Source organism: Vidua chalybeata, chromosome 5 (assembly GCF_026979565.1).
Source record: "Vidua chalybeata isolate OUT-0048 chromosome 5, bVidCha1 merged haplotype, whole genome shotgun sequence".
In the NCBI taxonomy this organism is placed as follows: domain Eukaryota; kingdom Metazoa; phylum Chordata; class Aves; order Passeriformes; family Viduidae; genus Vidua; species Vidua chalybeata.
In genome coordinates this window covers 60,615,557-60,634,348 of record NC_071534.1, presented here as the reverse complement: position 1 = coordinate 60,634,348, position 18,792 = coordinate 60,615,557, and the positions used below count along the sequence as shown (strand labels likewise).

General features: G+C 37.8%; 1 protein-coding gene across 1 annotated transcript in view; it reads right to left on the bottom strand.

Annotated features, from left to right (window-relative positions):
• Window positions 1–76: 76 nt before the first annotated feature.
• Window positions 77–18,792, bottom strand: part of RSBN1L (round spermatid basic protein 1 like) — a 45,257-nt gene continuing 26,541 nt past the window's right edge. The window contains exons 4-8 of the mRNA XM_053942381.1: window positions 11,298–11,435; window positions 10,953–11,095; window positions 10,396–10,563; window positions 5,610–5,718; window positions 77–5,528 (exon numbers count right to left, since the gene is read on the bottom strand). Coding sequence (XP_053798356.1) covers window positions 4,875–5,528; window positions 5,610–5,718; window positions 10,396–10,563; window positions 10,953–11,095; window positions 11,298–11,435 — 1,212 coding nt within the window. The 3' untranslated portion in view covers window positions 77–4,874. The remainder of the gene's footprint in view (window positions 5,529–5,609; window positions 5,719–10,395; window positions 10,564–10,952; window positions 11,096–11,297; window positions 11,436–18,792) is intronic.

Genomic DNA, 18,792 nt, shown 5'->3' with positions numbered 1-18,792 from the left:
ATTCCAGTGGATGGCAAATTAAATGATAAAACACAGTATCAAAATAGCTATTGAAAAATCAAACTTGATAAAAATAGAAGTTTAAACTGATGTTTTAATCAATGTTTGTATCAGGTAACTGTACACCAAATATTAAAGGACTATTTAGGACTAACGGCCTCATCAGTAGGCTCATCTATCAGCATGACCAGAACAAGAGAAGATCAATGTTTAGCTGGCACTCAAGTACAGCACGGCTTCAAAGCAGAGATCATATCAGCATCAAAGCACAGAGAAAAACAGTGGTTAGAATATAATACACTAAATTTCTAATGTTAGTATCCCTGATGATTCTAACAGAAACAGTAACCTAAATATTGTGAAGTCAATCACTGATTCTGAACAGAACACAAAATAACTTGCATTTTTAAGAAAAATGAAATGAGTGACTGATGAGAATCAGTTCCCAAAATATTCCCACATATGCTGCAAATTCAGTGGGATCTGCACAAAATACCAGTAACTTCTATACAATTTTAAAGTGCATTTCATCTGTTTAAGAAAGTAATAAAATATCAGCTGAACACAGTGACTCATAATCAAATCAAACATTCTTGACAGTCATTCACAGCAAAGCACAAAGCAGTGAAAACTTGTCCTTTCCATTTCCAACTTGGATACATCCTGGTAAGGTACAGGCACTGCACTGCCTAAACACAAGGCTCTCTACATACCTGACCACTACAAGAAAATAAATAAAATGACACTTGAGAAGCTTCAGGAGTTCTTTGATCTCTTGATCAGAATCAGTACAGCTTTCAGCCTAGCAGGGTCACGTGGCAGTGTACTATCTCACAACAGTTCATTCTGCCAATGAACAAGGAAAAATCATGGATTTATTTTGGTCAATTCAGCATCTTATTCACATGCAGACATTAAAAAACAGTCATTTTGATAAATGAATACCAGTCTTGTATTTCTTGGAAGACTTACTCAATTTTCCAAATCTGTAATGTTCGGATCGTCTTCACAGCATTCTACTATTTCAGATTTCCATTTCCTACATCTTTTGCAATTCCAACTTATTTACTGTGCACATGTATATCCACTTAAAAATCAACTTTATTTATCACCAAGGAATTCTTTCACAGATGAAGAATTAAATCATCACCCTCTAAAATAATACCTTATTTCTAATACTAGATAGAGTTAATATTTCAGTTAAAGTAGTATTGAAATATTCACTATAGTAACAAGGAAGGGAAAATCTGCATGCCAGCAGTACCTGTAACGAAAATGTTCTTTCAGAGTCAATTTTCAGGCATTTGGAGGTCTGGGGGTGACACAACACTGAGTAACACTTGTATGTAACATGAAGTCAGTTGCTAGTGAAATGCAAAAGATCCAGTAACATTAAAAAAAAAAATAGCTACCCCCTTGAAAGCTTTTTTTAGCAACTATAACAATGCAATTCTTTGCTAGCCAAAAATATGTACCAGGATCTAAGAAAACATCTAATTTTCTGCACATTATGTTATTAACTGGAACACCACGGCACGTGCAGGGAGATAGGAACAGCACCAATGGCGTCGGGCAGCTCTCCCCAGTCTGCACAAGAACAAGGGCCAAGAGAGACAACTAAAACACTGGAGATTTTAGCCAAAATAACAAAGATTTAAATATCACCAAAATCCAGAGAAGGGGGAAAAGCAATAAGCAAGGACTAATTTCAGTACAGCAGAACACATGAAAGATTTATTGCTGAAGCAAAAGTCTGAAAATGAAGTTGTATGCAGCAGGAATAAAGGCTATAGCATAGGACTGAAGCAAGGCCTTTGTCAGATTAATGACCAGTTTGGGAGGTGAAATTCTCAGAAAAAGTACTCCCCTCTCAAAGGACAACCTCATTAAAATGAACATACCATAGGGAGAGGATACTTCTTTTAAATCTTTTCTTTAAAAAGCAAGGAAAAAGTAAACAGTAACGCAGCCAGTCAGCCCAGACTGCAGACATCCGTAAATGCAAAGGGAGGTCTGGTAGCCATTGAAAATCCCAATATGGTTCAAATTCTGTCTGCAAGGAATTCTGCCTAAAGTGAGAACCTAGTCTGTCTCTAAAAACCAAAAGAATACATAAAAACTGCAAAAAAAAGCTGCCACTTTAAAAAATCTCTTAAAATTCTGAAAGTGGTAAGGAACAAATGGGTTGAATATGTGGGCACTTCAGAAGCAAAATCTCAGGACTAAGATACCTGAGCAAAAGTTCAAGACCACATCAGTCAAGAGCACTGAGCAGGTCTCCAAAAGGAAACAAAGTTCTACTCATAAGTGTAAAGTTGTATTTGCTCATCATTTTCAAAGATTTATTATTTCTGTCTGGACAGGGCCTATGCTGCAGAAAGTTGGCAGCTGTCCTGGGGGATGTATGTCCACACCTCACTAAAATCTGACAGGTTACCAAAAATTACTTGAACCTGAACAAATGGTCGGCATATGCACGACCAGCACACTGGTAAGATTGTTATTCTGAGTCAACTAAATAGTTTGGGGAGTTTGTTTTATGTGGTTTTTGTTTTAAAAAGCAGTATCTGGCAAAGCTGGTCTGGCTAAAGCTGGAGCCCTCATCTATCCCACCTGCAGAGCTGCGTGCTTGGTGCAAGCTACAACCTGCAGCTCTGCTCTGTTGCTGTTCTCCCATGGGCAGCACAGAGAACAGGAATGGCCAAGTAACTGTATATGGATGTTCATAAAGCCAGAGATTACAGGTGGAAGCATTATTTCCAGAAAATCCAGAAAACAATAAAGGGAGCTGAGACCACATCCCTGCTATAAGGAAGGCTCAAATTCTTACATGAACAAATTAATTTTTTCAGATCAGAATCTGCTAGAGCAATATCTTACCACATCACACATGAATCATTTGCTCACAGCAAAGGGGAAAGAAAAATCCCTGAGGCTGGAAAACTGGTAGTAATCTCTTAGCCAGCATTAAAGAAAACAGTAGTAAGACTTAAGGACATATTGGCCACATCCAAGAGACTCACATTTCTATTGCTTCTCTAATACATATTTATGGCTATGTAGGAGTAATGTTTAGCAATTCAAATATTGATTTAATTAATAATTTGACAGACCTATTTTGGATTAAACCAATCAGGGCACTTATCTAATAAATATCTGATTTTAGTACCACCTGTGAGTATGCAGTAAAATTTTAAATTTTAACAACCTATAAGGAAAAAAGCATCTACAACAGAAGGACCTCAGGTAGTTGAACTGGACATCGCCTGAAAATCACATTTTTCTATTGCTACAAATGAAGCTGAAGTGACCACTAATTGCATCAAAGTTTATAAACTGGGTACTTAAGGATGCACAACTTTCAAAAATGTAATACAGAAAACTCCTAACAAAAATCAGAGATACAGAGGGCTTTGGAAATAATAGGCCTTGGATCTGAAGTTTTACATATTTAGCTGAAGGACAGTCTGTAGGGCAGCTCACTGCTGTGTGCAGCTATCCAAGAGAGACGTATCATTCAGCTGTGTTTGAACTACACAGGAGTACAATACACAGAGAATAAATAGGCTAAACAGCAGAGTCACCAGATCAGATGCTGGCTAGCCTTGAAACTCTCTTCCCTCAGAACACAACCTAAAAGAATCCAAGTGTTCCACAGATGGGGAAAGAGAAGAGTTAACTTGGGCACTGCTATTATTTTCTCAATGAAACACCTCTTGCTTCCAAACTGTGACTCATGAAGAATCTTCCCACTACACATACTGGCAACATAGCCTCTTTATTGCCTGGCACTATCAGCACAGGGAGCAATTCAAATCCAGGTATGTCTGTGAACTAGAGACCACTGCCAAAGTTGAGGACTTTTTAGCTTGGTAAGTAACAACTTGAATATTCTTTTAATTGCAGTCAGACAACAGATTTGAGGGAGTGGTTGCTTTTTTGGCTTGTTTTATGGGTTTGCTGGTTTTTTGGTTGAGTTTTTTTTTTTAATGTGAAGTGGAACTCTCTGAACTGTGCCCTGAGCTGGGCCAAGAGGCAAAGCCCAGCAGAGAGTTTGCTCCCTTGCACCTGATTATCTGGAGAGATGCAAGCAGGTACTGGTAGCACTCCTGGAGCCCACTGCGCATCCAACTGGTCTCCAAACAGACAGTTTGTCTCCCTGTTCCACATGAGTATCTGACAGCAGGAGTTTGGGGAGTGCCTGGAACAAGCACCCGTAAGGAATCGTGTGAAGGGAGGACTGATTCTGCCTTCTGACTAATCTGCATTTACAAAGATGCCTCAGCTCCACCTCAGTTTGCTACAGCTCCTGACCCTCAAGGTGGAAGGGCATCCTACGCATTAGTGGCAGGTAGAAACATAACCACTAAGAGAGGCAGCTGAACTGAATTATTTTTTGCAGACCCAAAAATAAAACCAATCTGTTATTATGAACCTTTATTAAGCGGCTCACATTTCAGTATAAATCACACTAAAAAGATTCTTAAAAAAGATATTTACACTACAGTGCTGACACATTTAAAATGAAAAAATTGGTATAAATAAGCTCTATGGAAAAGCCTGGAATTGTCAAAAAGAATTCTGGCTCATCTTACAAAAAATATATATGTTAAATGTCAGCTCTACTCTAAAACCTACAACTCAAAATTATTTAAAGACTTCTTTATGTTAAACCTGCAGTGTTTACAGTGCATCTGGCCCTAAGTGCTTTGATACTTCACAGTTATGGACAGGCACTGAGGAATGTTACAAAGCTACATAACTATTTTCTGTAACAGATGCGAAGACAAGTCACAAACTTGCCTCACAATTTATGATCTTTACATTATTACATCATTAACTTTAAAAAGGGATTTAAAACCATATATACAAATTTAGCACAAAAAATCATCCTCTCTTTGTCCATGCAATTTTGGATATGATGAGCTAGGTTGTCTTGTATCATCTGGACGTACGTGATCTCCAGAGCACAACTTGCCTTGTAAGTCCTTGTTGCCGGTTTCAAATTTAGAATCCATTTCCAACTTTAGTGATGTCAACTCAGCGTGACCCAGCCTAGCCTGAACATTCTGTCCCCCGACGTCATTAGGTGTCACTGTCTTTTCCGCAACATCAACATTCATGGGTTCTTCTTTTACTCTGAGAGATGCAAGAGGTTCATGTTTTATCGGCAAAAATTCCTGCTGCAGGTACTTGGTCTGCAAAGCATCTGGAAATTTGGTGTCTTCGGAGGTATCTTTGCTCACAGTACAAATTCTGTCAGTCTGAAGTCCAACAACCGAAGACTTGGGGTCTGCAGAGGTCCCTGCTTCAACAGTATTTGTGTTTTGAGAGAGTTCTTCCTCTGAATGATAGAGCTTGAGCCGGATGTGCCAAGCCAAGCTACACACAGCTGAAACTGTTTTGAACTGGTGCACAACATTCCTTGGGATGAAATAAATGTCATTATCGAATAACTGGATTCTGGCATATCGAATGCCTTCCCTTCGCAGCTGATTAAGTTTTGCATCATCAACCCACTGGACACACTGTAGGGAAAAGGTGGGGAAAGGTGAAAACTCTGACTTAGTACTCAGAGGACACTGACCATCAGTTCTTAGTGTGCTTACCTGTGAGAGTGGAGGTTCATGCAAATCTAGCTGCATTCGCTGAACTACCTCCAGGAAGTCCTCAGCATGAAAACAAATTACATCTTTGGTTATACGAGGCTGCTCAGACCTACAGAAGAGTAAGAAGTGCACAGTCAGAGGATGAAACTACCATGCTGCAGAAAAATAACAAAAAGTCTGCAAGCAAGGATATAGCAAATTTTTTAACTTAAAAAACACAACAACTCTACCATAACCAACAATAAGAAAATAAATTGGTCCGAACAGTTAACTCTAAAACACAACCTCATTAAACTGGTTAAACAAATTAACTACAATTTCTTTATAAGTGGAAGTAAAGGAAGCAAAAAAAGGCCAACAAAACACACTATTTTTCATTTCTATTTTTAACTGGTCTCTTGGCTGCCTAGATGCTGTAGCTGTCTCAGATACACTTGGCTTACTCTGTCAGCACTCCAACACTGTGCACCCATCAAGTAACCTGAGCACGTAGCAGTCTGACTGGGAGCACTATGGCAATCACTGCTCAGCACCTCAGCCTCAAACACCTTGCTCAGAGTTAGGAGTAAAAGCTGAACCTACATTAAGCTGCCACAATGCCAGTAATCAGCCAATACTGGCATCCTTCACAGAACATCCCTTTAAAAATACATCCCTATTTATGCTCACTAGAGAGAGCTATACAGGAACAAAGTCTGAATTCGGCTTTGTCTCCATATTCAAATTATTAGGAGAAACATCTCTCCAAAGCATTTCTCCCAAAGAAATACATACCATTAATACAGCTCCTCTGGAGATATAATCTAGAATCAGTTCACAAAAGGCAAAATCATCTACAATCCTTATAACTTCCTGATCTAAAGGCCAAACTCTGTTCCTCACTGAAAACATGTAAAAAAAAAAGCTCCACATACTTGCTTTTGAGGGATGTTTGCATTTTAGAAGGATTTAAAAAATTTAAATATGATTATACAAAGATTTCATTTATAAAGGATAAAGCTCATCTTGGAGTAGTTTTGCAAGGACAGTTTCTCAGCCAGAAAGAAGCAGGTTAGAGATTTCTGTCCTTCCCCCTCTGGAGTCCCCTGGCTGACGGGAATGCAGCACCTCTGCCTGCAGTGGGCACAGGCTGCGCGTCCAGGCGCTGCCCACGGGGACCAGGCAGTGGAACCAGGGACCAGAATCTGCTGCTGCCCTCCTGCCTGTCCCACCTGCAGGGCCAGGCTGGTGCCTGCCACCCCTCCAGTACACCCCCCACCCCACTTCCACCCCTCCAAAACAGCGTACAAGTAGATGTAGGGGGCCTGGGGAGCAGCTGATGCAGCAGAGCTGAAACATTTCAGAATCTAACAGATGTTCAAGAGCCCTTTTTTAAAAGCAAGATGAGCACCTATTTTTATATAAAGATATATATGTCCTGTTGTTACTGTTCTAGGAAGCAGGCAATGATGCACAAGCCTGTTCATTCAGGCTTTTTATACATAGGAGACATGTTTATTTTATTTAGGTCATGGCCTCAATAAAGCAAAAAATAACCCGTCTGAGGCTATTTTCAGGAAAAAAAAACCCAGATCAACTACTGAAAGTATGCTAGGGAGAATTTGCAGACCACATATTTTACTTATTAAAGGTTAAAATGTGTCTCTGTATTTTGATCTATATACTCCCGAGTTAAACACTGAAAGCAAAAAGCTTCAGAAACACTTCTAACCAGTGGTGTTAAAAACATTAACTACATTAATCTACCTTTCATAATGCAGGTATTTATTTTTAAAATATGAATTTGCCTTTGGAGTCCCCAGTATTTGTAAATGAAGTTAAAACTTAAAATCAATTGAAAGACTATTTTGCACACTTAGAGAACTTCCATCCAAATCAATATGTTCTCCCAGCAGTGTCTATTCTGGTTTATGCAGTGTCATTCCTAGTCTCAGTCCCTATATATCTGTCCAAGAGGATGATGGATCACCAGCTCTGTGCTGCAATTCTGTCACAGAACACAACATTCCTTTTGCAAACAACTGAGAAAAAATACCATCAGATAATTTTAAATTCTTCATTTGCAGATTTTATCTTCCACACAACTCTGAGATAATATTTTGCAAAACCTTTAGTTTAGGTATCAGGTATCTACCCCCAAGCAAAACTATAGCACACAAGTTCAGTTAATGTCCAAAAAGACATTAAATGAAAACAAAACATAAGATAACTTCAGAAAAACCCTTTTAAGCCTCTACTAGAGAATTGCTAGAACTGGCTTTGGTAGTATTTTTTCCCCTTAACCTCATTCTTCAAAAGGATTGGATTCCTTTTGCTGTGACTTTTCAAAACAGATTCAAAACTAGAGGTTTCACCATTAATATTTCTGGCCTAATGCTTAAAGACTGGCAATATATAAAATTCCTATGATTATAAAGAGAAACACAATTTCGGTCTCTAGAACACAAACTTGAACGCTGCTTGCTGAAGCACAGGTTTCATTTTGCCAACAACCATGCTACAAAGTGCCTTTTGCTGTCCCTGTAAAAACCCACCCAAATTTCCCACATAAAAATCTTATAAATTTCCATAATTTAAAATTTCACTGGCACTTCATAAGCTCTAAAGCTTACTTGGTATCACCTATGAAAATGGCATTAAGTAATCAGCATGATCACACCTGCATTTATCAGATTTTAGTTCAATCCTTAAAATGTTTGCTAGCAATCGTCAGAGTTCTTCTGTAAATTGTAAATACTCAAAGCAATGAAAAGAAGATCATAGTACAGTAATTTTATAAAATACCTCCAATCAAGATCCTGTCACACTTAGGAAAGGACAAATATTTTTTTTCTTCTTCAAAATACCATGTTTAGTTTCCATGGCTGTCCTCTAGCACCACAACCTGCTTTTTGCTTTTCAACAGTTCTAGTCCTCTGTTCTGAAAGACAACATTTATCCCACCTAGCATTTACATTCATTCCTATCAACTAGGAAATAAATCCTACTTTATTTAAATCTACAGCAACTTATAAAGCTTTTTTTTTTGCACACTCAATCCATTTTTATGGATTTAGTTCAGGCAGCCCAGGAATTGTTTTATTTTCTCCTCACAGAAAGCATTTTTACATACATTATCTCATCACTAGAACATGTGTATTTTTAGTGCCATAGTGCCTTAATCACCCCAGAATGTCTCCAGCTTTTCAGATTTGTTCAACTACTCAAACAGATTAAAAAAAGAAACAAAACTGAGGAAAAATAAAAACTAAATTTTTTGAAACTTTCATTCATGTTGTTTCCTTTAAAATAAATCCACCCACAGATTGCAAATTACAGCAAAACTAATACCTGAAATCATTTTAATGTGCTATATTAATCCGTGATGCTTCATTACCATAAGCCCCATTAGTTCTCGTCATGTAAATACAAGTGGCTTTTCAAAATTACACAAAAGTGGAAAGGGAAAGCAGGAATTATAATTTAGGCCAAATCAAGCCTGAAATACCTAACTTTTACTGTGTTGCATGTTTTATTCCTCTCTATGTATCAGTTACAATTTTTTTATTCTGAATTAAGAGATACATTCAGTCTTTACACTGAAATGAAATGCTGATACTTCTTTTTTATTCCCCAAACTGAAGGACTTTCAAGTATGCTATAAAGCTACAGGATAAGAATGGGAAGTTCCCAGACACTTAAACTACTATCAATTCAACTTCTTGATCTTCACAAACATCCCAGTTTGGGGAGTGGGGTTTTGTTTGGTTTCTTTACCTCCTTTGCAAGTCCGTCTCTCAAATTGCAAAGTGTAATTTAAAATACTCAGATCTACACAGTTATCTCAGCTCTTGCCCTGCCACCGCTCAATATTAATTCACCACAGCACAGTCAGAGCAAGCAGGAAGTTGAAGGCTCTCACTGTCATCAACCTGAAGAGGAAGCAAACTGAACACCTCAGAGCCCAAGAGACAAACACATCTGAACAATCCACTTCTTCCCCAATGACAATTATTCTACTTTCTATGTCAATGAACTCATACACTGTAACACAAATTCACATCATTTTATCCAAAGGGAATTCACTCTTCTAATTTCTAGACAGACAAAGAGAAGAGGTATTTATAGTGTTTACATATGCAAAGGTAACCTCCAAAACTAAGGTCATTCTTCACAGTCTGAAGATGTTGAAAAATGCCTCTTCGATCTGGACCAGGAAGCCCACATGGTTATGGGCTTTTTATTTAGTTAACATGTAAACAAGCTTCAAATGAGGCACATTTCATTTCCTGAATCTCACACAGGAATTCTAAAGACAGACATCAAAAATATCACCCAACTTCCAACAGGATTCTTCCTAGCTGAGCTTCCATAAATAAATCAAGGTTATAACAGCCATGACTTGGGAAGCAGAAGCATAAGAATTCTGCTCATCTCCAGACACCACAAAGAACTGCCAGAAGGTCTCTCCACGTGCACCTCTGCCACAGTAACAGTTTAGTCTCTATGCACCACTTGAAGCAAAATGAAGTGTGAGGTGTTTTTACATCTAACATGACCTCCGTAACAGCAACTCAATTATAGCAATTGAACTGTCACTGCAAGGTACCTTTCTGGTTTCAACCACACAGCAAAGCCACATGCAATCTAAACAGGGCAGACAAACATCTAATGCTCAGCCAGCACCTACGAAGTCTTCATTGAATCTTTAATCCTAGATTAACCTATTCTGCACTCCCTTCCAATTATAAATGGCAATTCAGGCAAATGTTTTTCAGACACCTAGGTTAAGCCAATCAACACCTACCACTCCCCACAGTGCACAGCCTTCAACACTCCCACAGCAGCTGTGGTCTGTCGTTCAAAACCTTGTCCTATGTGATCTGCATGGGCTCGGGTCCGGTCTTCAAATAGCATTTCACGGGGTTCACTGGTTCGAGGTAGGTACTGCAAGTTTTTTATTTCATTGGTAGTTCTGCATAAGAAAAAGTAACAGTGATATAGAAATTTCTCTGAATTACCTAATTTCCATCATAACCAATAGGACTGCTCATCTACACAAAAGAAAACCCTCTTTTTTCCCTTTTATTTTAAATGGATTTTCTTGTAATTCAGTTTGTGTCCATTTTCTCTGTTCATGTCACCAGGCACTATTGAAATAAGTCCTTTTTACAACTTTCTGTGAAGTGCTTAAATACATTGATATGATCCCTCCGAGCATTCTTTTCTCAAGAGTAAATCCCAGTTCTCCCAGCAATTTATATAAAGATATAATATCAAACAGTAAAAGGTTTGGGATAAAATGAATTTGTAAAGAAAAAAACTACTAACCAGACATTTACCAAGTAAAATAATTAAACTTACCTCTTCCTTTTGAAAGGTGACTTTGGCATATCAGCCACAGGGATCATCTGTTCTCCTGGACGTACCCACATAATGGGACCATCATCACTGTCTTTACGACTCTCTAATTTTAAACTAGAAAGTGTTCCCCATGGCAGTGTACACTAATGGGAAATACAAGCCACAGTTTTCAAGTGAGTTACTTTAAAAAACCTATTAAAAGCAGCCTTTATCTCTCAGGAAGAAAGCATTTATTAGAACACTCAATTATCTAAACAAGTATCACATACTCTCAACTTTATTATTATAACAGCACTACAGAGCATGTTGTCCCCCTTCTCCCAGCCCATTCCCTTCTGTTCTTACTTTTAAGAAGGGTGATTCTTCCAACATATCAAGGAATTCAGGGAAGTAATCCCCCACTTCCTCATCAACTGCTCCAACCAGGCTGATCTGTCTCATTGGGCCAGCTCTATACGTACCATGAGAGTATGTTCTTTTTACCTACAAGTAGAATATGACAACAGAAGTTATACCGAGTCCTCTACTGTGCAAAATCTATATTCAATGAGCACCTGTAATGTCTATGCTTATGCTTTCTGAGATAAAAAGACTTTTTTTAGTCCTTCAGTCTTCAGTGTATTTAAGATTATTATGAAGTCAATTACTACAAACTCAAAGACAGAAGATCTTATTAAACATCCACAACAATTTGTATTTTAGTTTAATACCTGAAGATAAACTGGAGTAACTATTTATTGCCTTTGAAGAAGATAACATTCCAAACCAGTAACTCTAAAAAGATATCAACGCATGTTACGCTCAGTAACTAGTCCGTAAGGATTCTTACCTGGATTACTCAAGTCTAGCTGAATTTCTACCTTTTTCCTTGCAACAGGCAGAACTCTTGAGTTACAAGTAATTTGACTCTAAACATTTCCTCTGCTACTCATCCTCTCCAGTACCGCCTCTTTGCGAGCACATTAACTGGAGCAAATTACAACAATGAACGCAAGGCTCAAAGAGTTGGTACAGAAAGCAAGACAATAATCATCACTCCTTCATTTTTGCTGTGCTGTGCTAGCACATCTTGTGCTCCCTTCAAACTTTAACAGCTGTAGCATTTACCTCTCATGAGAAATCTTCTACTGTGAAATTTTAACAGAAACACATTGTTTTAAGTTTTTTTCAACAATCTGATCTGTTGTGTTAGATCACCAAAATACTCAGGCATGAGATTGATGAGGATCATGTCCACTTTAAGCTTCTGATTTCCTGTTTAACAGGCTAAAAGACACTGGCATTATGAGATTAAATACAAAGAGATCAGAACAGAGGAAAGAGCAGATGGATTACTGCATACACCAAGTAAGGCTCCTGTATGGCATCTCTAGACATTCTGCATCCAAAGCAAGAAAAGTAAAAAAAGTGCAAGGAAAACAGTTAATGAAATACTGCTTAGTTATGGTCCTCACCAAACAGACCATCAACATTCCTAGCAGTTATGACAGCACAGAAGAGAATTAACAGCAGTTCCTGAAAATAAAACATGGAACAACACTGTGCCCTTCTGAGAAACTCAACTAACGTAACCAGATCTTTCCAGAAATGCAGAACCAAACACTGTTCTGATCATCCCAGTCATCTCTCATTCCTCCCAGCAAACAGATTTATGGCTAAAAGCAGGATTTTACAAAATGTCTTAGCTAATGCTACAGCAAGCCATCACAGACACATTGAAAAGAACAGTCCAGTTATATTCCCCCATTCCTCAAATCCTTAGTCATACATTCCTGCAAGGCTTTTTTTTTTTCCAGAGGCAGCTGGTGATTTTGTGATAAAATATCATAAAACATTCATTTCTGCTGAATTTGCATCAGCTCAGTCCTCAGCTACATCTGCACTGGCACAAAGCATCAGGATCTTGTACAACTACAGTAATGAGCAAGGAAGAACCCTAAAACCACTTTCTGAAGCCACAGACACCCACAAATCTGTGACACTTTATTAAAAAGCCTAATATGCAAAAGGATGGTTCTTCAACTGACATAAGTAGCTTCATATTCTACCTCTCCAGTCCAAGATATTGGGATGCCATTTCCATCTACATCCCTGATTAAGGAGAACCATTTTTCTGTCTTTTTCCATGCTTCTTTATGCTACCTACTACCACTCTCCCAAGTAACAAGTCATAAGAGAAAATAGCCTGAAGTTGTGTCAAGGGAGGTTTAGATTAGATATTAAAAACATTTCTTCACCAAAAAAGTTCTCAAGCACTGGAATAAGCTCCCCAGGGAAATGTTGAGTCACCATCCCTGGAGGCATTTGAAAGATGCATAGATGTGGAATTTAAGGACATGGTTTAGTGACGGATTTGGCAAGATTGGCTTAACAGTTGGACTCTTAAAAAGGTCTTAAAGGTCTTTTTCAGCCTAAATCATTTTATGATTCATATAGAAGATGATAAACTGGTTGTGAAACTACTCCAAGTGAAAACTCTAAAAAGTCTCCTAAAAATACTAAGTTAAAGCTTGGAAAAGCTGTGAAGCTTCCAGCTGGATCAACCCACCCATTTGGCTTATATACCACTAGGTGTTGGCAATGAAACCTAAAGTCAGCAAAGTATTTAGCTGCAGCATAATGCTTACATTAAGAAGGATCAATTAAGAAATTTTTCATTTGTTCCCAAAAAAAAGAACATGTCACTGAAAGTTAAAACTGAAAAAAGAACACAATTTTTTCAGGCATTGTTTGTCCAACCCCTTTCACTCCCAGCTCTCCTGATCAACCACCCTCCCCTTGATCACAAGGCAGTACAATTGCTTCTCAAGATCCAGCTTAGGTGAAGAAATACCAACATGAATGCTTAAATAATGTCAAAGCTACAAACGATGAGTGGTTTATTCTGGCACCATATTCAGAATCACATAATTGCAAATACAGAATGAAATGTTTGAGTGATTATGAATTCTGTAGTGGCTTAACCCCAGGAAGCAGATACTGATCTTATACCCCCTGCTCACTCACCTCCCACAGTTGTGAGACACAGGAGAAAACAGGAACAGCAAGGAAATGTATGGGTCCAGATAAACACAGTTTATTCAGCAAAGACAAAACTGAAGAAGAAAAACCACCAAGTAGTGATTTCCACCACTCACCAGCTCCCACAAGCAGACTAATGCCCAGACTGGTGTCCAGCAGTGCCCAGCAATAGGCACCTTACAGCCAGCCCATCAGTTCCCTCAGGTCATTTTGCTGAGCCTGATGTTCTACAGCACAGAATATCCTCACAGTCAGTTGGGACCAGCTGTCCCAGCCATGTCCCCTCCCAGCTTCTTGTCCACCTCAGCCTACTCATCAGGAGGGTCCTGGAAGCCTTGTCACTCTACCAGTGATGCTCAGCAATAGCCAAAACACCAGTGTGTTACGAACAGTTTTAGTCACAAACCCAAAGCACTGTCCACAAAGAAAATAAACCCATCCAGACCCAGTATAAGCAGAAATAAATCCATGTTGGTGATCAAAGGGGAAGATTTGCTCTCTCTTTTCCCTTCTTTCCCGATAGCATTAGGTCCTCTGAAGATGGAGAGGGAGCAAGCCTAGCGAACTGATCTGAATTTAGTGCAGGAATTACCTAAAAATTTCTCTATTTTAGAAAATAATAAAAAACAAAAATTAAATAAAGACATAGGCCATAAATATTAATGCCTGGCCAGAAAGAACAAGAGAGAGTTTGAAAGATGAAGCAGCTGTGGGCAAGTGAAAAACTCCTGTCTCATCTCTTCCATGAACTGGGTTGTAGCATCCTAAACTCTAGTCTTAGAGAAGAGGTTAATGCTTGAACTACGTTACCTTAGATTAGGCTAAAGACTTAGACAAGCATGTATAAAAAGGTGAGGTCATTCTTAGTGAGGAGCTAATTTTCACTCACTCCCAATTTAGACTGCTACTAAGTAAAAGTGTGAAAACACCAAATCCTCCCACTGATGTTTAACCGATGACAAACAAAATTAACCCTAATAAAGACAACAACCAAATAAATACAGCCTGTGGCATATTACATAACAGCAACATTTTCCCTTCCTTTCACTGTCAGTATCCATTGTCTGGTTTGTTCACAGGGAGAGAAATAGATTGCTCTACGTATTTCTAAACTCACAAAAATAATATTGATGTACTAAAACCAGTACTTATTAAGATCTATATTAAATTATGAACTGACTGCTAATACAGTACTACATATATGAATTTTTATATATATACACACACCATATATAGATATATATACATATTCTATAAAAATGTTCCCAGATGCAATTTCACAGCTTACAGTGTGACTAGGTTTTTTAGAATTTTACAGACTTGTTCAAAAGTGGAACAATTAAATCTGTAATAAAAGGAGAAATCAAGGACATGCTGCTCTTCTAGTATGTGGTCAGGAATGAACACACATAAATCACCAAATACATGCAGTGTAATACCATGGACAGGTAAAAGCGATAGAAATAAAGTAATAAATATGACATCCTAACTTCTTTTTTCTCGTGCAGCTTACATTTGAAGTATGTCCCCTAAAAACACACAAAAGGAGACTGTCATTCTCTTGCATCACAGTAATGGAAAATTGTGACAGTAAAACCACCACTGAATCCACAAATAGTAAAACTTGAGAATTATCTGCTTCTTTGACTCGCACGGCCTCAACTGATTTTTTAATGCAATAGCAAACATTTTGACAGAAATGTCTTGGTGTCTGACAGGAATCTGAAGACTAAATGCAAAAATACATACATATATATACACATAAATACCAAAAATATATTTGAGCATTATCATCCTACAAGTGGAAACATTTTAGACACCACATGATTTTGTATTAGAAAAAGTCACAAAGTGGAGGGAACAATCCAGAGAAACCATGCATTTCAAGAGAGGAAATGTAAACTGGGGAACGTAACAACTGAATTCCTATTTTTAATATAGTAGGGTGTATGTTGTTGTGGGGTTTAAGTGGAGGAGGTTTTTTTTTTCTTACTTGAAACCTTATCATTTTCCTGCTAGAATTTTAAGGTTTACATTTATTTCAATGTTTCACCTTTAAAACCAAGAAATTCTGAAAAAAAAGTCCTCAGAAAAAAAAATAACCAACAACAAACAAAATTATCCACCAACTGAACTCAATTTCAAGAACCCACGCAGTCCCACCAAAGACCAACAAAAAAACCCAAAAACTTTATACCACCTAAGAATATGCAAGGACATTGAGGGTTTTGCTACACAACTGCACAAGCAATGCACTTACACACTAGTATCTCTTAGAAAACATCTAATTTCAGAGTCAGTGTTAATCTCAAACACTGCAGCCATGAAGAGGCCATTACCATTCCTGCTAACTTGGCACATTTCAATAAAGTGCCCAAGCAGCTTTCTGTTCCTTGCCAACTTCATTCAAATCCGTAAATGCTTCCTTATACTTCCAGTTTCAAATGGGAGCCAACACTAAACAAATATTCATCAAAATTGCTCTGATTTTACAAATACTCCTTAGTTTGTTTGGCTGCTTTTTACTATAAAACCACATGTACTTCATATTCCTTCCTCTACCTTTTTTCCCTTTTTTAGGTCAGGGCTTTGGTATCAGAATGGGATGTCTTAACAGTTCTGGCATTACTCAATTGTGATTAAAAACTTAATTTCAACAAACAGTTTTTCCCAATTGGAAGTTTCTGGAAATGCAATCTCAAGACTTTTACTGTATTATTAGTTTCACCAGCATCTTCTTACCACTGTAGTTAATTTATCACCTGACATGTTGCATCTTGCATATGAAATCCTCAAATAATAACATGGGTAAGTTTTTAAAAGCAAAATCACTTTGTTTTATTCTGAATTCCAGCAAATTCAGAATAATTCACAAAAACTGAAGCAGGTGACAAAAACTTTTTAAAAATAAAAAATTAAGGATAGAATCAATTGGATACCTTCATAGAAAATGATGTGGCAAAAGCAACATCGCTACTATTGCTCTTGTAGCTCAGGCACATCCATGACAGGGTCAGTCTCAGGTCTGTCCAAACTGCCAGTACAAACCTCCAGGGTTCTACTTAGGTTTGGGTTTTGTCAATACAACATGTGTGACTAAAAAGAGTAACACAAGAACGTCATCTAATATTTATTGGATGTAACTATCTGGAAGAAATCTAGAAAGGTTTTCTAAGTGGAAAACAAATGAGCACGTGTTGCAGATTTCCAGTGTCATTCTCTGTGAACTCATTCTTTTTTCTATGGTATTCAGTAAATGAAAACTTCTTGTGCTTCAAGATAATATGTTGACATCATCAATCAAAAAGTCTCTTACATACAGTCCTACAGATCAGGTTTTTTTAAAAAAATCAATTTTATTTTTTTAGATAAGGAATATTTTAAAAGATTTTTTAAGAAGAATTTTTAAAGAATCAATCTTCTTTAGGTTTAAAAAACAGGAGAGAATGGGGCAATATATTTTTTTAAAAAGAGACAAAATTTAATTTTTCATCATCCAGAAGGAAAAAAAAAAAAAAGATTAGGCTTTATTTTGGAGGACTTGTAACAGCAAGAAGTTGCCAAAAAAATCTTATACCTTTTTAATAAGTAGCCAAACATCTGGTCAGCTTAAAAGCAAGAAGCAAATTCTATTGAAAACAGAGTTCTACTGAAAACTACTGAAACACAGCTGAAAATACATAGCTCCAATATAAAAGAATTATTTCTAGAACACAGGAAAGTAACACAATATATCAAAATAGGTACTGCACAAATCTTTAATGATAAGGAAATGAAGCACTAACCAATAATTTGAGATTTTCTTTTAGAAATATTTTCAGCAATTCCCCTCAAACACTAAAGGAACTAATGATTTCAAGCAGGATTTCATAAATTAGAAAAGAACTGAACAGCAAAACCTCTCTGCAAAACAAATGTTAAAAAGCTAAACAAGGAGAACAGCAAGGAGAAGATAATATCAAAAGAGGCTAAAAGAGAAGGGGAATGACAAGCTCTGTGTGCAGAACCTGAAAAGGTGAGGACAACCTCTCCCACAAAGTCACACCACAAACATGAACTATCATTACTCTCAGAGGTCTTCCTCTAAAATACTTATTCATTAATATTTGACTACTCAGTGTCCATCACAGCTAACATGGCAACATGAATTTATTCCAAACTGGAAGCCAAATCAACAAAAATTGTTTCTCTGAAGATGCAATTGCCATAACAACAATTGTGTTGTTATGAAATGGGGCTGATTGTGTAGACCCATAGTCATCCTTGAGCTACCTCTGACACATTTATACAATGTAATTTGCCAACTCAGTAATAAAACCAATCCTCAAGAGTAGTTAAGTAATTCTTCTGGATTAATGGACCAAACTGAACTCACCAGTTCAAGAAGCACCACATCTTGGCACCAGAACACACAACTGGGAAGAAAGAAGGAATGAGGACATTTTCTTTCAGCAGAAAATCTTCTTTAGATTGGCTCTGGCCATTTGTCTAATTGCACGCTGTACAGTTAGAGTGACCTTTCCTAAAGTGAACAGGCTGAATGATGTGCATCCTCTCATACCTACAGCACAAAGGCAGTAAGGTAAAACAAGACCAAGCTTTAATAAATCAATGAGAACTCCAAGCTGCGTGGTGCAGTTGACACAAGGGAAGGAAGGGATGCCATCCAGAGGCTGGAAAGATGGGCCTTGTGAACCTCATGGAGTTCAACAAGGCCAAGCACCAGGCCCTGCATGTAGGTTGGGACAATCCCAAGCACAAATACAGCATGGAAAATCAACTCAGAGCAGCCCTGGGCCGAAAGACTGGGAGGTGCTGC